Consider the following 21,206-nt stretch of genomic DNA (forward strand, 5'->3'; position numbering starts at 1 on the left):
TTTGCCAATCTAGGCAATAAACAACAAATTGCCACTCAGCATGACTATTTGTTGCCTAATATGTTACATTTGTTGAACATTTCCCATATTTCCAAACCTTGGAAGAAAATATTCACTACAGATTTTTATTTGACAATCTAAAGTGGTTTATGGAATTCTGCCCTCCTTTCTCTGACAAATATGGTACATGATTTAAGATATGATGCTCTTCTAAGTAGCTCTTCATGGGATGAATTCTATTTCATACACTTAAGGTTACAATCATGGAGACCAAACGGCAAATGTACTTGTTGAAACAGTGGCAAAAATTAATTTTATAGTGATATAATTTTTTGAAAGCCTTCTCTAGAACGTGGGCTGAAAATGGGTTGCTGGAAAAGCGCAGCAGGTCAGGGCTTCAGGAAGGGCTCATGCCCGAAACGTCGATTCTCCTGCTCCTTAGATGCTGCCTGACCTGCTGCGCTTTTCCAGCAACCCATTTTCAGCTCTGATCTCCAGCATCTGCAGTCCTCACTTTCTTCTCTAGAATGTGGTCTATTTTAGCAATGCAAAACTGAAGCAGCTTAGATTAGTTACTCATCTCATTTAGGCATCTCATATGAGAGAACTGCAGTATTGTCTAAATTTTTTAAAACATTTGTTGGCTCAAAATCCAGGCAGTACCAAACAGCACTGTGGGAGACCTTCACTGCAATGACTCCAGTGGTTCAAGAAGTGGTCTACTTTCTTAATACACTTCAGATGTGGATGTGAAAATAAAAATTGACATTTAGATACATTTTTATTTAAAAGCCAGAAATATTGTATTTTGAATTTCATTAAACAATTATCTTGAGAACTTATTGTTTTATGATACTGAGTTGTGAATCTACTCTCTGGTCTAAGCAATTTCCTTCCATAAGCCCTGTTCTGTTCGGTCCTACCAATTTATTAATGGAACAATACATATATCATGAGGGGGACAAAGGAAGGAATAATCAGAAAAAGGACAGCATTCAAAACAAATGCATAAAGTAGCTTAAATAGAACAATTAAAAATTACTAAACATTACTAAAAATTACGAAATAAGTTACTTTCTACAGAACTTAAAAGAACATATAGTAGATTTTAAACTAGGCTGCTGAGGCTTTAGTCTCAGGACCTTATTACAAAAATAGCATCTCTATTTTTCACTAATTTAAGATACTCACAGAAAGAAAAGTTTCAATGTTCTCATGAATAAAAGAGGCAACATCCTGCCAGTCCAAAATGTCTCCAAGCCAACTATTTTGGCGATGGATAGTGAATTTGTGACCTTTGTGTCTTCCAGAATGAGTTACATTCTAAGGAATGAAATAGAAATAAAATGTAAAAGCAAATAATCAAAATGTGCATTCTAGCGAACTGTTCACTATTTTCATTAACATCAATCACAATAGGTTAGTGGAAAAGATATGTGATATTGAGCTCTGAATGAAACCTTCAAAATAGATGAGAGGTTGGTCAAAGGATCATTTGTAATGGGAAAGATGTCCTGTTTGGCAAATGCTTAATGGAGAATCTAGGAGGAGGAAGTGATCACATGAGGCTAAGAGGTACAGGAAGTAGGACAGAGTGGACATTAAGAGATAATGAGACAGAAAATGGGAGATAATGGTAGGGAAAATGAAAGAGCAGAAAAGGGAACATGTTGGATGGGGCACTACAGATAAAGTCCCGTGAAATGTACTGCACTTTTATTTTGTGGCTCATCTACAGAAAAACAAATTCTGTCTGTCAGCTATTTTCACTGGTTTTACATGTTAAGAATATTTATGATTCAATTTAGGAACATTTCTTTCTTTTCAATGCTCACCTTCACAAACCAATTATGATACAACCTGTCCCATAACTCCAGCACTTGTTTCTCGATAACTGCTGTATTGTTCATCTTGTCTCCCAAGATCTTATGAAGCTGAACATTCAAAAATGATAAACAATTGAATAAAAAGTTAAATATGAAGTAAAACTTAGTATTAAGTACTTTTAAATACATATTCTTAGAAAACATTCCCAGGAACTTTGGTGGTGATCAGAGGGTGACGACATCATGAATAGGAAGCAAATCAAAAATATATTCAAAAGTTTCAGAAGGTTTGTTAAGAGGAGCAAGAATCTCTTTTGAATTACCTCCAATGCCAGGACATTCTTTCTGAAATGTGGGATCAAAACTGTATGCAATGTTTCAGGTGCAGCCTCACCAGGACTTCCTTATTTTTAAACTCAACCTCCAGCAACAACGGTCAAAATTCCATTTGCAATGTTAATTACTCACTGCACCCCCGTGCAAACATTTTATATCTCTTGCATGAGAACATCCAGAGCCCTCTGTGCTACATACTTTTTTTTTGTTTTATGACTTTCTCCATTTAAATAATAGTCTGCCTTCTGATACTTCCTGCCAAAGTTCATGACCACACTTTGCTACATTAAACTTCTTCAGCCAAGCTTTCCACTCATTCATCCTATCTATGCTACCTGTATAACCTCATCACAACATTCCCCACCTACTTCTGTACCATCAAACTTGGATACATCACACTTTGTCCCCTCCTAAGTCACTAATATAGTAAATAATACAGGGCCTAGGAGTGATCATTGTGGCACTCCACCAGTTGAAAAAGATCCATTAATCTGACAATTGTCCTTTGTGTTAACCAATCCTCAAACCATTCTAGCATTTTACCCTTATACTGTGAGCTCCTGTCTTGTGCAATAACCTTTTACATGACACCATACTGAATGCCTCCTGGAAATCCAAATGCTCAACATCTAACAGATCCACTTTAACTCTTTATTATCCTCAAAAAAACCTCTAGAAAAGTTGGTAAAAATGATTTTCCCTTTCACAAAATCACGTCGACACTGTCTGATTGCATTAAATGTCCTGCTATTTCTTCCTTCATAATGGGCTTGAGCATTTTCTCCATGAAGAAGTTAGAGTAACTGGCCTATTGTTTCCTGCTTTCTGACTCCCTCTCTTCTTGGGCAGTTGGCATAATGTTAGCATTTTTCCAATCTTCTCGAACACTCCCAGAATTCAGTGAGTTCTCACATATTTTGACTGGCGTTATCCTATGTAATGCTCATACAAGATGTAAGTGATTCAAACAATGATGGAGGCAGGGAGGATAACAACCTTAGATTACAGGAGGATATAGATGGGCTGGTCAGGTGGGCCGATCAGTGGCAAATGGATATTCAATATGGATAAGTGAAAGGTGATACATTTGGACAGGACAAACATGGCAAAGGATTACATGAACAGTGGAACCCTGGGGATAAAAGGATGTTTGACAATTGGTCCCTTAAGGTAGCATATCAGATAGCTGAAGTGGTTCAGGCAGCAGATGGGATACTTAACTTTATTAGCTGAGACATATAAAGTCTAAGAGCAGGCAGGTTATGCTTTATCTGTAGAAAACATTGGTTAAGCCACAGCTACAGCACTGTGCATAGTTCTGGAACAAATATTACAGGAGGGAAGAGATTGCACTCGAAAGAGCACAGAGGAGATTTACCAGTATGTTGGCTGGGCCGGTGCATTTTAGTTATGGAGAGATTGGACAGATGCTGCTTGTGTTCCTGGAGCAGAGGAGACTAAGGCGGACATGATTGAGATATATAAAATTTGGGGGGGGGGGGGCATAGATAGAATGGTCAGGAAGAGACTTTGCCTCTTGATGAGAGGATCATTGCCCAGTGGCATTGATTTAAGCTAAGGGGCAGACAGTTTAGAGGGAATAAGAGAAAAAAATAAATTCATCCAGAGGGTGATGGGAATCTGGAACTGACTGCCTGAATGGGTCACAGAGGCAGAAATCCTTATAACATTCAAGAAGAATTTAGATATGCACTTTTGAGTCAAGTGCTAGAAAATGGGATTAGAATCGTATTATGGACCAGACCACTCCAAACTTCCTCAAAATATATTGAGATAGCCTGACCCCAACTTCATATTTTTAAAGGCAAGTGTGAGGCGGTGTGTTCTGGATGCAATTTGATTGGTCAAATAGGCTTGAAGTAAAACACACTTTAGCCTTATACTATAGTTAAAATACAAACAAAAGAAACAATTAACTTTAACGGAAAACTTAACAGAATAATAAACTTCCCAGTTTCCCTGAATGCCAATACCTCCAACCCGTGTCTTCTCTGACATCGGCAGGACTAAGGAGCCAGGAGCTCTAGGTTTCCATGAGTGTTTTGGAGCATCTGCTGATTTAAACAGTGCAGTCCAGTGTAAATGCTGGAGTAAATGGCAGTGCAATCAGCTCAGTGGAATCCATTCACATGAATCACAACTGCCGAAGTTACAGTAAACCTTCAGCATTCACCACTATTAGGGACAAGACCTAGGCCATTTTGAAATGGTGCTGTGAGCCATTTCACTCACCTTTTCTTTCATTTCTTTTTTGGGGAAATTTGGAAGTGTTGAGAACAGAATGGTGTTGCAGAATGAGGCATGGAGAAAGTAGAAATTGCTCCAATACAAATCAATGAGGTCTATAGTACTATTTGTGAGATTAAGTGCCACATTTTACTTCACACCAGATGAATCCTAATTGCAATTCTGCTTTTGAACCGTTCACTAGCCTCTTTTATGCCAACTGAACAAAATTAAATGTTCATGATGAGACTTAAGGTTAATACTGTCCTCAAATTAAACTGTATCAAATATTAAATGTTAAAATTCTAGCCTTTACCTTGTGGGTTATCCACTCTCTTCCATACTGGTACACATTGTTAGCAGCAGAATTTAATGCTTTCTGGATGACCTGTGCCTCAGGAAGCCAGCTGAAACAAATTAAGGCAGTTAAACAGTGAGATGATAGTTGGAGCAGAGATGAAGGAAAAGGAAAAATCACACTTCATTCAGAACCACAAAAATTTAAGTTGCACTCACAGGGTAAGGCGATTGTTCACTCTCAAATTTTGTACCCTGAAACCCATTCTTGTGGGGTTGCAATTTAAGAGCTAACATTTAAAATTGCTTTAAATTGACTTTAAATTTAAATTGTTACATGAATTTTCTTACTTTAGTTATGGAATATGCTCTAAAAGATCCAGCTTTCTTTTTAAAAAAAAATCTATTATTTATTCTCTTCCTCCTGAACTTTCTACATAAAGATATACACACAGAATATGGAATCAAATTCTTTAATGCAATATTGGATTCTTTAGAACAATGTTCCACACAGCAAATAGTCCTAACCTCATATCCTACCAGTCCCTTTCCTTACACAAACTATTCAATTGATCTTAAATGTTTACCTCTTACTTCAAACATAAATTTTATAGCTCAATTCTGTATTAACAAATTTATCCTACTCTCTATCCCAACTTTGATTTTAATTTGGTATGGATGGACTGTTTTTCTCAATTCCTGTGCTACTGAAAGTAAGCTTCTATTAATCCTGTCATATCCATCAATATTATATTGTGCTACATTTTATTACACAGTTCCAACAAAAATACCATTTTTCTTATTTCTTCCTTCCTATATTTTCTTATATTATTCTAAAAATCAAAAATTTACCCTTTCTGAAGGTGTAAAATATTTCCTATCACAAACAGCACAATATTGGAAAATAACAAAGATATAGTAAACCTTCATAAAATATTGGTGTTATGGACCAGGCCAGCTCCCTTTTCTTCTTCTCCTCCTCCTTCCCCCCACCCCCCCCCCCCCACAAATTAACATTTCAAGAAAGTAACCTGGGCCCCTACTTTGCTCGTTGTTTTAAGCAGGTGTAAGTGCATATTCTAGGAGTGATGCAGCTGGCCCAACCACTTAGTTTTAAACAAAACAGAACTTATTTGCAAGATTACCAAATGAAACACAAACAAAAGAGAACAGAATACCGAATAACTTTACTTATTCCAAAACTCAATAGATTATCCCAACTTAATGATTAGATTAGATTCCCTACAGTGTGGAAACAGGCCCTATGGCCCAACATGTACACACTGACCCACCGAACAGTAACTCACCCTGATCCACCGAAGAGTCCCCGACACTATATTTACCCCTGACTAACGCACCTAACACTATGGGCAATTTAGCATGGCCAATTCACATGACCTGCACATCTTTGGATTGTGGGAGGAAACCGGAGCACCCATAGGAAACCATGCTGACGTGGGGAGAACGTGTAAACTCCACACAGACAGTCACTCAAGGCAGGAATTGAACCCGGATCCCTGGTACTGTGAGGCAGCAGTACTAACCACTGAGCCATCGTGGTGCCCTATTGATACTGTTCCAAATACTTGCAACAGTCCCCATAAACACCCCTTGTCAAAAACGAAAAAAAAATCAAACACAACGTCTTACAGAAGAGAGGTGTTGGTGGTGGGGGAAATCAGCATGGACCTGGTTCTTCGGGTCTATTAGCTTCACAGTGACTAGCAGCCCTGAACAGCCAGACTGCTGGAAACCAAGGAAAGGTGAGCTGGGAGAACTGGCCACACCCTTTTTCACTGTACAAATGTTTCTTAAAACTTGAAAGCCTTTTGCCTGACGCAGTATCTGTTAGCGAAAATCAAACTGGCCCTAAAATCTTTCAAACCTAGATTTTTCGGAATTGCTGCTTTTCCAACCTCTCTGGAAAAAAAACCAAGGAAACCATAACCTTGTTAAAGGAGCAGCATCATCACACCTCCCCACTTTAAAAAAAATCCATCAATATTCAAAGATGGCTTCATTTTAAAATCCTCTTATTCTTAAATTGTTAGTACACCTCAACACATACACATTACAATGTCTACAATCATGCAAACATGCACCACCATATTTCTGTCTCGGTCTGTTTTATTCTTGCCACCAAATGCCTCTGTTTCTCATTCAAGTCTCGACCATGTGTCTGCAATCACGCTGTCTCGTCCTGCCACACCACAATTTTCAAATTGAATGGCTATAACAAGAGGCTCCATTTAATTGGTTTGGCATTTTTGTCTTTAAATTTCTCCACAAACTTCAATGGGTTATGATCAGTGTATATAATTGAGATACATTACTGGTAACAAACATTGAAATGTTGTTGCGTCAACATCAAGCTCAAAATCTCCTTCTTAACTGTCCAATATTTCTGGTGATCAATGAGCAATTTCTTGGAGATCTGATAGATCTTTCTATGTTCTCATTATCTTCCTGCAAGACACAGCTCCAACACCCACATCACTTGCATTGATTACCATCTTGAATGGCTTTGCATAATTAGGTGTGGCTAATACTAGGGCAGTGGTTAATACAGCTTTCAGGCTGTCAAATGCCTTCTGACAGTCCGCTGTCCAATGAAATTTCTTGCCTTTCTTTAGCAATTCAGTGACAGGAGTAGCCATACTAAAAAAATTTGGAATGAATTTTCGATAAAATCCACTCAATCCCAGCTATCGTAGTACTGCTCTTTTTGTCAATGGTATGGGAATCTCCCCAATTACCTTTGTTTTTGCAATCTGTGGAGCCACTCGTCTATGTCCAACTACATGGCCCAGGAAGGTGACTTGGGCTTTGGCAAATTCACTTTTCGTCAGATTTATCACCAAGCCTGTCTCTTGAAGTTGATTGAAATATTCTAATAAATTTTGCAAATGTTCCTTCCCTGTGAGACTAAAAATCATCAGGTCATCTATATATACAACACAATTGAGTAATCCAGCAATGACCTTATTGATTAGTCTCTGAAACATGGCTGGTGCATTTTTCATACCAAACAGCATGACTTTAAACTGATACAGTTCATTTGGTGTTACAAAAGCCGAACTTTTCTTTGCTCTTTCGGACAAAGACACCTGCAGTATCCTCTGAGCAAGTCCAACTTAGAAATAAGTTGCTTGTCCCACCTTTCCAACAGAGTCTTCCAAACGCGGAATCAGATATGCATTAAACTTTGTAACTGCACTGACTTTGCGATGGTCCACACATAACCATTAGGTACCATCTGGTTTTGGCACCATTACTATGGGTGAGCTCCAGTTGCTGTAATTCACTTCAATTGTGTCATCTTGGAGCAAGAGTTTAATCTCCTTTTGAACCTGTGCCAACTTTAGAGGGTTATGCCTATAAGCATGTTGCTTAATCAGAACAGCATCTCCTATATCTACATTATGCATAGTTAGGCTTGTATTCCCTAGCTTAGTTCAACGCATCTCCCCTTGTGACAGTAATAACTCTTTCAAGTCATTTTGATTTTCCTCTGGAAGGTAACTCAATTTATCAGAGTTTTTGACAACTTCATTGTCCAATTCAGAACCCTCTGAACCTGGTTCTTCCCTCTGTGTTGTAACCAATGACACTCTCCACCGGCTTTCCTTCCCTGTCAAAGTACTTCTTGAGCATATTCACATGACACACTCAGATTTCCTCCTGTCTTAAGTCCTTATCAAATAGTTCACCTCACTCAATTTCCTTTTAACTTGATAAGCTACACTCAACTCTACTTTTAAAGGTTCATCTATCACTGGAAGTTACACCTTATCTCTGATAGCAAAATTGCAAGTTTTTGATTTCTTGTCTGCTTCCTGTTTCAATGTATGCTGTCGCGCCAACTCTCCTGCTCCCTGCGACTCCGGATGGTACGCAGTAGATTTGAACTGTTTTGTTCCTAAGATGTCCATGACTTCCTTGAATAATTTTGATGTGAAGTTGACCCTTGATCTGATTATATCTCTGTGGCCAGCCCATATCTAGTGAAAAATTTGAATAATTCCTCTACAATCATTTCAGGGGTAATACTGTATAATGGAATTGCCTCTGGAAATCTAGTGGACACATCCATTATTGTTAACAAATACTGATTCCCACGTTTGTTTAGGCAGATGTCCTGTGCAATTGGTTCAGACTCTTGCAAAAGGTTCCTCAAATGCAGAAATAGGTATTAAAAGGTGTGAGATTTCTTACTGCCTGTTTTTTACCAATTACCTGACATGTATGACATGTCTGGCAAAATTCAACTACATCCTTGTGCAGTCCAAGCCAGTAAAAGTTTTTTTTGTATTTTAGTGTTTTTCCCACTCCTAAGTAACCCTCTGTGGTTGCTCATGCGCCATTTGCAATACCTCCTATCTATAAACCCAGTGGCAATACAACTTGATGAACTTCTGCCTATTTCTCATTTGCCTGATTATGTGATGGTCTCCATTTCCTCATTAAGACAGTTAAAAAAATATATAATAGCATTCAGGGATACATTCAGATTCTTTTTGATACAATTTTGACACAATTGCTTCAATTTCTATCTTTCTGCTGTAACTATGTTAATTTATCTGAGCTAAAACGTCTTCTTTGTCATCTATCTGCTTCTGGTTTGTCAACCATCTGATCAAATATGGTCACTGCTAATTGCACTTCAACCTTCTTACCTATATTCTTTGATCTCTTCTGTTTGAACTGGCGACTTTGTGACCTTGTTACGACAGTCAGGAAAAATCCCAGAATACGTATCCTGTAATAGTTCAGTTGCCCAAGTTTCCACTGGCTTTTCAACCACAGTAGGCAGCACTCCTTCCTGTGAACCAGCTATACTGTTAGCAAGGTCAAATTGTATTTCTGGAGCTGAGAGTTTGTCCACTACTTGCCCACCCTTCACTGGACATTCTAACATTATTTTTTTACATAACTGAGTATTTCTTGTCTCACAATGAGTTCAAATTACTAGCACATTTTCTGACAACAGCTCTTCAGAGACACATATCTCCCCATCTTTTAACATCAAAGATTGAGAGGATACTATTGTATCTCTTAATATTGTAACCTCTTTACTTGCTGCTCATGGCCTATGCAAGTAAATTTTACCTTTGCAAGTATATGGCACTTCCTCCTTAATCAAGCTCCAACCAGTTTTGGTGCAGTTTTCTAGCTTCCACTATACTTTCCATTACCACTCCAACAGAAGTCACTGGCTTATCCCGTTTTCCTACATCTGGATTCCCAGTGCTTTTCCTAACCCACCAACACTGATTTCATGTGGCCTACTTTATTGCAGTGAAAACACTAGACCTTGTTAACTTCTCTTTCCCCTTCAAGGGTTGTCTTTTTACCCTGTGGCAAGTTATCCTTGTGATCTTCACAGAAATCTACTTTTTCCTTGCCACGTGAGAATTTCTCTTTTCCCCAATTTGTATCCCTCATGGATTGAAATTGATTTTGGAAGCCAAACTTTTATTTGCATATTGTGATCACTCTGTTTAAGGCTGTACCAACATCATTGATTGCGTTGAACAGAATTAGTCCAAGTGTTCCATGAGATGCGACAAATTATTTCCAATCACACCAAAGGACTGCATTTCAATTTATATTCCCTCTAATAAATTTTGTTTTCAGTTACCATCCTGTTCCTGCCTCCATACTCCATCATCTAAGGTCATAATCTAAGTAGTAACTTCCCAAGATTCATGAGAACTGAATTGATGCAGCAAGAAATGTCCAATCCATTATGGTAGTTCTCAAAAAGAATTAGTAATTCAGTTCACTCTCTAGCTATTCCTCTACCTTGCTGAAAACTTCAACTATTTGGTTTTCAAGCAGATTTTCAGTTCTCTTTTGAAAATTAGCACTAAACCATATCTGCTGAGGAATTCCCAATTCTGACTTTTATGCTCATTGTTTGAAATCTTCCCACTCTAGGCACTGATTTCTCTACCACAGTCGATGTCTATGTACGCTACCTTTTAATAATTTTAAATACTTGGATTAATTCCAGAGGCTATTCTGTGATAGATGAAGATTTAAGACTTCCTTACTTTCACACTCCATACCTTGACATATCAAGCTAAGGATCCATACTAATTTTTGAATCGTGTCTGTGCACCCACATTAAAATTATACAATTTAGTTTACACTCACTTTAATCACTTAATCTTCCAAACTATATCTCTACACCTACTGTAGACCCCTGCTGACTAATTCTATTGCCCACTCAATAAGTTTGATGAGATTTATCATAATCATGCCTTATAAATTCCATGCCAGCTAGGTTAACTATTTTCTCCTTTGTCTAGATATGTGACAATATCATCCCTTACTAGTGGCATTATAATTTTTTGTCACATATGATAAGCTGACTTATCTGTAACTGCAGAGATCAGGTATTTTCACTATAGTGACTACTCAACAGCACCTTTCAGTGACCTCTAACATTTCGAAGGACAAAACAAGGAGATGAGCATCTCCATTATATCACTGTTCTTTCACTTTTTTCAGGTCAACATCCTGGAACACCCTCCTGAATTTTACTGTGGGTATATTTTCACCACAAGGAGTAAAGTAATTCAAGGCAGCAACTCACTAGCACCTTTGTCAATGTAATTAGGCAATAAGTCTCAACCTTACCAGTGATATAAATGCAAACAATGAATAAAAGACATGCTCTTTCTCACCCTTCATCATGAGCTCCAAAGCATAAATTTTATAATTTCTAGGAGCACGACAACCTTTTCACTGATTCCTCAGAAACTCAAACAATCAATTAGCTTCTGGCACTTTACTTTCCTTTAACTCAATTAACTTAACCAACATTTTGCTTTTAGCAAAAATGATAAAGCTGAAATGTTATCAATTGTTGTGTTAAGCAGATTTAATGGGAAGGAAGAAAAATTCAGGATAGAGAGAAAAGATAAAACAAATATCTTTAGTCTTGCAGCTTACTTTGCCCACTCAGGATGGTTAGCAACAGTCTCATTAATCAGGCTACTAGTGACTTTGATCATGTGCACACTTTCCTCATGGACCTGCAAACATAATGCACATTTCAGAACCACTGAAGTGGAAGCAGAAACAAATGTTTAATTCAAGTGTTTTTAACAAAGTAATTTCTTTTCAGAATTGATCAATTTTTTTTCTTGATTTAATACCATAAAGAGCAAAAATTTTGGATGAAGACACAAGCATCTGTTGAACAAGATGACTCATACAAGTCACACAGTCGGCACTTTGTGCTTTGCTTTATAATGGGGTGATATGCAAGATCCCTGTCATACCCTTTATAATTCTGGTCCCACTCTGTCACTGTTTTTTTTATAAAAACGTTCAAAGTAGTTCCACAACGCACATCAGTAAAGAGGCATTGAGCATTCAACAACAACTTGCATTTGGGAAAGAGTAAGGACTACAGATGCTGGAGATCAGAGTCCAAAAGTGTGGCGCTGGAAAAGCACGGCCAGTCAGGCAGCACCCGAGGAGAGTTGACGTTTCAAGCATAAGCTCTTCATCAGGAATGTGGTGGGGCCTAAGGGGGCTGAGAGATAAATAGGAGGGGGCGTGGGGTGGGGAGTAGAAAGGTAGCAAGGAATGTTATAGGTAGATGAAGATGGGGGGGGTGATGGCGATAGGTTGGAGTGGAGGGTGGGGCAGATAGGTGGAAAGGAAGATGGACAGGTAGAACATTTCAAGAGGGCAGTTGTAGGGTTGGATCTGCAATAAGGTGGGGGAAGGCAGATGAGGAAACTGGTGAAATCAACATTAATCCCGTGTGGTTGCAGAGTCCCAAATCAGAAGATGAGGCATGCTTCCTCCAGGCATTAGGTGGCTTGGTTTTGGTAGTGGGGGCATGTCCTTGGCTGAACTGGTCCTCACCCTCAACAATTTCTCTTTCAAATCCCCTCATTTCCTTCAGACCAAAAGGGGTAGCCATGCACACCCGCAAGGGCCCCAGCTATGCCTGCCTATTCGTTGGGCATGTGGAAGAGTCCATCTTCCACAGTTACACGGGCACCTTTCTCCACCTTTTCCTCCGCTACATCGATGACTGCATCGGCGCCACCTCATGTTTGCATTAGGAGGTTGAACAGTTCATCAACTTCACTAACACCTTCCACTCTGACCTCAAGTTCACCTGGGATATGTCAGACACCTCCCTCCCCTTCCTGGACCTCTCCACCTCCACTTCAGCCAACCAACCCAACATGGACATCCACTACAAATCCACCAACTCCCACAGCTACCTGGACTACACCACCTCCCACACCCTCTCCTGTAAAACCACCATCCCTTATTCCAAATTCCTCCGCCTCCACTGCATCTGCTCCCAGGAGGACCAATTCCAATCCAGAACATCCCAGATTGCCTCCTACTTTAAGGACTGCAATCTCTCCTCCCACGTGGTCAACAATACCCTTCAACATATCTTCTCCACCTCCCCCACCCCTCCAACCGTGACAAGGTCAGAACCCCCACGCCACCAACCTCCAAATATAACGCATTATCCTCTGCCATTTCTGCCACCTACCGTCTGACCCCACCACCAGAGATATTCCCCTCCCCACCCCTTTCACATTGCACAGAGACCATTCCTGCCATGACTCCCTCATTAGGTCCTTCCTCCACCAACCCCATCCCCCCAAAATCCTCCACTGCCAGCACCTTCCCCTACCACCGCAAGAGGTGTGAACCGGCTTCCACACCTTCCCCCTGACTTCTATTCAAGGCCCCAAAAGATCCTTTCACATCCAGCAGAGATTCTCCTGCACCTCCAAACAGCTCATCTACTCTGCCTGTTACTCTCGATGTGGTGTCCTCTGCATTGGGGAGACAGGATGCCAACTTGCGGAACGCTTCAGAGAACATCCCCATCATCCTGCGGCCGAACATTTGAACTCAATTTCACTAGTTTCCTCATCTCCCCATCCCAACTTCATCTATCCTAGCTATCTTCCCTCCAATCCCACACCCCTCCCATTTATCTCTTAGCCTCCTTGCCCCACCCTCCCCCACATTCCTGATGATTCTTGTCGACTCTCCTGCTCCTTGGATGCTGCCTGACCGGCTGTGCTTTTCCAGAACAACTTGTATTTAGCAGACCAAAATTGGCGTGACATGCTGTGTAGTAACAAGACAAAATTTCACACCAAGCCAATGCAAGGGAATATTAGGATAGGTTATTAACAGTTAGTCAAACATGTGCACATTAAGAAACATTCCAAGAGGAGGAAAAGGGAATGAGATCATTTAGGGATGAAATTCCAGCAATTAAAGTCTAAACAATTGATGGTATGGTTGAACAAAGAAGGAATAAAGAAATTTGGGATGTACAAGAGGTCAACTCTGGAGGAACATACAACAATCAGAAGGATTTGATTGGAGTTTTCAATGATTGGGAGGGCCAGGGTCTTTCACAAATTAAGATGACATGTACTTGAAAGTTGAAATCCTGGAAGTCTCACTTGAAGAGTCTGAAAATTATTTCTGGGACTTTATCTCTGAGCATTTCAACATTTATTGTGTTTATACAGTCAAGTTTTACTTCTCATTTTAATCAGAGCAGTTCACCGAGGCAGAGTGTATAAGCTGTATATAGCCACTGAACTGACAAAGGATACATAATTACTACATGGCTTAAGAACAATAATTTTTTTTTAAATGGCCTTTTATTCATCCTCATTAAAAGATTAAGTTAACTCCATTTCCCCAACCTACTGAGGACTTTGGGTTAGGATGCACCCTTCATACCCATCCGATTCCTACCATTTTGCATTTGCTTATGTAATGGCACTCATTATTGGCAGTACATCAAATGCATAATACATAACTCAGAGAATGCAGGTTTGGCAGCATTCATTAACCCACAAAAGACTATTTCTAATTTCCATTTAGAAGATCTGAACATCTCCAATTTGATATCAAACCAGTCCCAGCATATATGATTATGCTAATTCACTAACATTAGGAAACAGATGGAATAAAGGCACAGGAGCAGAATAAAATTTTAAAATAACCGATTTTACGCCAAATAAATTCTCACATAATTTAGTGCTCGTCCAACCAAAGATTGTTACGTAATTACAGGAAGTTTTACATTGTAGATTATAAAAAATTGGATTTTCAATTAAGAGAATGAGATAGGTATTAGAATGTGACCTAGTGAACAAGCTCTCCTTGTCAAGTTCTGAGGAAGGATCATTGGACCTGAAACATTAGCTCGGATTTCTCTCCACAGATGCCACCAGACTTGAGCTTTCCCAGCAATTTTTGTTTTAGTTTCTGATTTCCAGCATCTGCAGTTCTTTGTTTTTAATCGGTCAATACTGCTTTTAAATAGCTCACCTTAGATCAGAGAAGATACACAATGTAGGTAAGATAGTCAGTGTGAACTAAAACAAAATTATATTAAAGAAACATGGAAGTAAAAAAATAAATTCAGCATACTCTGTATCAACAGAATATGCAATCTTTCCAATCATTCGTTTGCAAACTGTACCTTTGCAGTAAGTAAAAGAGCCAGCAGTAACGTTCCCATAACCAGTAAAAAGATGATAAAAATGCTGATCAATTTATCCAGTGATTTCTCCAGACAAAAAATAATCTGCAGAATACAAGCAAAACATTGATCTCTTGGATGAAGAATGTACCATTTCAAAGATAGAATTTAAAATATCTATTAACAGCAGGAAGAAACTTGTGCTACAGGAACACGAGACTATGAAGGGACTTGATAGGGTGAATGCTGATAGTCAATGTTTTTCCTTTTAGGAGAGATTGCTTTTGAACTCCACACTCGTTCCACAGTTTCTCATTTCAAACAGAGGGAGGATTTTTGTTTCCTCTCAAAAGGATCATTACTCTATGGAATTCTCTTTCCCAGCAATGAGTGGATGCAAGATCATTGAACATTTTTGATAATAAGATAGAGTAATTCTCTTAGATTCTGGACTTAATGTAAACAGGAAAGTGGAGGCCACAATTAAATCAGCAATGACTTTATCAAATGGCAAATCAGACTCAAAAGTCCAAATGACTTACTCCTACTCCTAATTCATATAAATGTGCATATCTGTCAGTTAATCAGGCAAGAACACCTATTAAAATATTTCAAACAAAGACCATTATGATCAGGTATTCCATCTTGGCTTTGATAAATGTCCAATAAAATCAGAGTAATAGCATATAACAGTCGTCTCAAACTGGTTTGTGGTTCTTTGGCATTTGCCTTAATGCAGTTTCACTGTAATCAATCTTGAAATGAAATATAATTAATAAAAACAAAAATTGTTGTGCAAATATTAAAGTAGATTTCTTTATGGCACACCAACATACTTTTTAATCACACTTGATTTTTGAAATGAAAGAAAATTTCCATTTTATTTTTGTATTCAATTTCATCTGTACTCCCAGAAGACATGCATTGAAACTCACAGCTGTCCATAGGTAATTTTAACAAACAGCCTCAATTTGTCTACTTTTCAGAAACGTTAACCAATGATAAATTTCAGCAATGTATCAAATTGGACACAAGAAATATTCAGTCGTAATTAGGTATAGCACGTTAGTTTTGACAAAGGTTAAACATCTGAAACGAAAACCCCATTTTCTCTGATTTACTTCTTAAGCATTTCCAGCATTTGTTATTGTTCTTTGTTTGTCTACACAAATAAACTGCAGTGATTCAAAAATGTGGCACATCACCACCGTCTCGTGTGCAATAAATGCTGACCCAGTCAGTGATGGTCACAACTGGAAATTAAATAAAGAAAAATATGGATAGACTGAGTGAGTGGGAAAAAAAATCTGGCAGGTGGAATATAATGTGGGAAATTGTAAAGTTATTTACTTTGGCAGGAAGAATTAAAAAAAAGCAGAGTATTACTCAAATGGAGAATGGCTGGAATTCTGAGCTGCAGAACCATCTAGGTGTGCATGAGTCACAAAAAGATAGTATTTAGATGTAACTCATAATCAAGACACATGATGGAATGTTATCCTTTACGATGAGAGGAAGTGAACACTAAAGTAAGGATATTATGCTTCAATTATACAGGGCATTGGAGAGACCATTTCTTGAATATTGTATATAGTTTTGGCCTTTTGTCTTGCTTAAATGTTAATGTGTTGAAGGTGATTTGGAGTGATTTACTAGATTGATATCTGGAATGGCTGGGCTCTCTTAACAGTCTAGGTTGGACATGCTGAGATTGGAATAAGAAAGAGTGAGAGGTGACTTGATTGAAATATAAAAGATCTTGAATTGTCTTCACAAATTGGATGTGAAAAGGATATTTCTCCTTGCCAGTCAGTCCCGACTAAGGAGCACTTTTAAAATTAGAAACGTTTTAACAAGAAAAATGTTTTCTGAGGGTTGTTTAACTTTGAAATTTTCTGTCTCAGAAGATGGCATAAGCAGGGTTATTGATATTTGTAAGGCAGAATTATTTTTAAATGAAACTGAATCAAATGTCATTTGGAGTTGATGGGGATGTGGAATTCAATACGCAAGCAGACCAGCCATGATCTTATTGAACAGTAACACTGGCTTGAGCCAAATTACCAACCTCTGCTCCTTTCATGTTCATAAATGCACTTCAGCTCAGGAACCGAAATCTCTGGCCAGGAACACACTGTAACTCAAGTTAAAATGACAGTGGAACCATTCTTGTGTTTGCCCTGATGGGCTTCAACAACTTTCCTCTCTTTTCAACTATATCAATTTCTGCATTAACAAGCAACTGCTACATTAACTGCTTTTACAGTCTATCCTTCTTTCCTGTCTTCAACAGAGATGTTAAATGGGTTAACTTTCCTTCCAAGCAGAACATGGATAACTAAGAATTGTAAACAATGATCTGTGCCTCTGTTGTGTCCTGACCTCTTTCGAAATGTTAACGTGCAGCTATCAAGAACATCATTAATTAAAATTCTGTTATGCTTCTGCTCATCATAACAAAATAAGGCATTGTCAAATAAAACTGAAACCTCATGCTTCATCATTGATGAAAATGCATTGTTAGGCATGCAACTTGACAATCAAGAAAATTAGCATTTTGGTTAATAGTCCACAATGCATTTATATTTACATGTAACAAGCTTTTAGTTTCTCTTACTCTTAACACTGAATTTCACGAAACAGCTACAATACTGTGCCTGCATTATGAACAAAAATGTTTGCCTCAAATTATCTATTGCCAAATGCATCAAATTAAATTAAGTTAGATTTCTTTTTTTAAAACAGCCATAGTCACTAGCACCCCATGCCCTCTGGATTCTCTTCTTTAGAATTTGTAATTGATCTCTATCGGGCTTGCTCAATGGCCAGTTAAGAGGTACACTGTTTACACTTCCTTCAAAGGCAATTTTGGAACTCAAAAACAATATGGTTCTAGGCATAACAACTTATATGCATAATGTGCTACTACAGAGTGCAGGGGACAGGAACAGGAGCAGACCATTCAACTCTAAAAGTCTGTTCTGCAATTCATGGACCACAAATGACTTGTACCTCAGTTCAGTATAATCACTTTTGCTTCATATTTCTATCTTGTACCCTCCATATCTTTATGAACACAATATAATATTGCTAAATTACTTTTAATTCATGCAACAAAGTTTTCAGAATATACCCATCAATAAAGTAAACTTTTCATAACTGATAATGATTGCTTTATAAAAATAATTCATGATGTTAAAAGGAGAATTTTCTGGGCAGATTTAAAAGGACCTCAAACGTAAAATGGTATCCTGCTCAGTTTGGTTGCATGTTTGCAACTTCTACCCATCTGCTTCCCTTCTTAACTTTCCAAATAGAAAGAAACACATTTGAAAAACACAGAAAAATTACTGCCTCAGCCTCCACATCTAAAAAAGATTAATTTAACAAGTTAAAGAATGAGGAAAATCAGGAGAACCTAAAAATAAAGTACAAAAAAATACTTCTCCAGCTAGTGAAGGAAATAACAGTTCACTATTTGAATTGCTGTTAACTCCATTCAAACTTTTAAAAGTGTATGATTGTAAACAATGGATTTAGTTCTTGTGAAGAGATGTCAAGATAAAAAGCATCACTATCCATTGAAACCATATTTTACTATTAATGGCATGATCGTTAATTCCATTCAACGTACGCAATATTAAATAAAATTCTTCTTTGGTATTTCATAATAAATATCAAATCATAAACAAACAACAGTTTTAATTGATTCTCAAATAGCACAAGTTTCTTCATGTCCATCCACAGTCTCAGCACCACATAAATAAAACAACCCAAAACTGTTTTGGGCTGCTAGAATGCAAAGAAAAAGTCTGAATAACTAACAGTCCAAAAAGGCAGCAAAATTCATGCAATTTAGCAATGCAAGCAGAAAGCAAAATCAAAATTGACATAAGCTGTAGAAGATCAAAATTATTGACCCAATTTGCTGAGCAAAACAACTGTTATTTCTTTGCAACTAAATTACTAACTCAGGATTAGATTCAATTACATAGGCAACTGAAACTAAACAAAATTTCAGGGGACTTGGTGAATTTGATGAAGTAATACAAATTAGTTCTGTTAGTAGACCTGAATTAGGAGCAACACACCCTTGCAACTAATAGAAAGTGAAGTGTTAACAGTATACATCTGATCTTAAACAGTAAACAAAATTCCAACAAATAACCAAGATAGACTATCATGGGCTTTAGAGAAACTCAAGCATAGTACATTAAATGATTAAATAATAAAATAGATACATGAAAACAAGTGTGTCAGTCAACCAAGTAATGAAGTAATTCATGACATTAATACTTAGTAGTAAAATTAATGTTGTTATCCCCAATTGTTTTTTGATTCAAAGACATACATTCAAATCTGACCTCCCACAGCTTAAGTAAACAATGCTTTGAAATATACCCAGAATCCTTGCTGAAAGAATGAAACTAAGTTTAGTCCAATAAATGTTGAAAATTACAAAATCCATGCTTAATCAATGAGCACACAAATTAAAGCAAGTGTAGGATCTGAAATATCAACCTGCTAGTTACCTGCTTATTAAGCCAATGCCATAGCTTTCAAGAAAAGACAAGAATTGGAGAGTTACTAAAATCAATTAACATATGTAATGAAGACAGTTTAGCTAAAAAGCCAATGAAAATATTACCTGTACCAAAAGTCGCTGTTTGTTTTAACAGAATGATTAGAAAACAGAATAACATCTGAGGATTAGAAAGTACATAAGCAAACTGAAAAATGGAGTATTGAGATAAATTTGGGAAATTACAGACCAGTGAATTTAATATCTGCTGTGTATAAATGATTAGACTGTCACAGGGCATAAAATGTGTATATAGAAGCATAGTAACTGTTACATGATAAAATAAGATCAATGTAGTTCTCTTTCATGAGCGTAATCATTTAATATAATAATGCATATATCGTTAATTATGTCAATTAATTAGTCAAAAACAGACCTATACAAGAAAAAAAAGAGTAAGCGATGGAAAGCTTTGGGAACTAGAGGTCCAAAGTCAGCTCTTCAAGTATGCTGTATGTCATAAATCTATGGTACCACAAAGTCAACTCAAACTTATGTGAAATCAATTTGATCTAACAAATTTAAGGCAGTTCAAAAAGATACTTTTTTGACAATAGAAATATTTTTGCATTATGCATTTAGATTTCAGTAAGGCTTTTGATACCATCACACACAAGCACAAAAAGCACATGGATCAAAAGGCAAGTTCTGAGATGTACTGAAAGGAATTCAGACAATGAGTTATCCATCTTGAATGTTCTCTCTCTCTCGCCACAGATGCTGTCTAACCAGAGTAACTTTAGCATTTTCTGTTTTTATTGCCATTACTGTCACTAATAAAGACTAAGGAAAGGTTTGGGAACTGAAACAGACATCAAGAAAAATACATTCAGAAAATACTAAGTATAAAGGGGAATTAATTTAAGGCAATATGACAAAAAAGGAAAGAAAATTTAGAAAGGAGCTGCAGAGATTTAGGAAGTGACCGATGGGTAGCAAACAGCATTTAATGTGAACAAATACAAGATAATTGAATTATAGAAGGGAAAAAGGTGGCAAGATATTCGAAACGGCACCAGGCTACAGGACATATCCGGATGATCCAAAAAAAATTGGCAGACAGTAGTTTGAGCAGATGTCAAGTTTGTACAAAGCACAGACTCATTCAGGTGGATTAGTGTGTCGATACAGAGGACTGTATTATAGTAAGAATATCCAAGCACAGGCAGACAAGAGCAACTAAGATAATACTTAGCTTATGGCATTCAAGCTGCGTGTAGAGATTAAAACTCAAAGATTGTTTACTTAAAGCAGAAATTTAAGAAAATTGAGCCTAGCTACATTGCCGTAAACCTAAAACTTGGGAGAAGACCCTAGTTCAATCGAAGCAAATTACATAATTAGTTTAGATTTAATTGTTTTATAGAATATTGAAAATGCAGGATGGGGTATTTATGGAGAATGAGAGGCA

At 37.6% G+C, this 21,206-nt stretch overlaps 1 protein-coding gene across 2 annotated transcripts in view; it reads right to left on the bottom strand.

Annotated features, from left to right (window-relative positions):
* Positions 1-21,206, bottom strand: part of tmem245 (transmembrane protein 245) — a 120,051-nt gene that overhangs the window by 58,002 nt on the left and 40,843 nt on the right. The window contains exons 7-12 of one of the 2 annotated variants that reach the window (XM_043690056.1): positions 19,746-19,769; positions 15,214-15,318; positions 11,667-11,749; positions 4,726-4,816; positions 1,836-1,934; positions 1,192-1,323 (exon numbers count right to left, since the gene is read on the bottom strand). In XM_043690056.1, coding sequence (XP_043545991.1) covers positions 1,192-1,323; positions 1,836-1,934; positions 4,726-4,816; positions 11,667-11,749; positions 15,214-15,318; positions 19,746-19,769 — 534 coding nt within the window. The remainder of the gene's footprint in view (positions 1-1,191; positions 1,324-1,835; positions 1,935-4,725; positions 4,817-11,666; positions 11,750-15,213; positions 15,319-19,745; positions 19,770-21,206) is intronic. The other variant, XM_043690057.1, reaches the window with a different exon arrangement.

Source organism: Chiloscyllium plagiosum, chromosome 5, assembly GCF_004010195.1.
Source record: "Chiloscyllium plagiosum isolate BGI_BamShark_2017 chromosome 5, ASM401019v2, whole genome shotgun sequence".
In the NCBI taxonomy this organism is placed as follows: Eukaryota; Metazoa; Chordata; class Chondrichthyes; order Orectolobiformes; family Hemiscylliidae; genus Chiloscyllium; species Chiloscyllium plagiosum.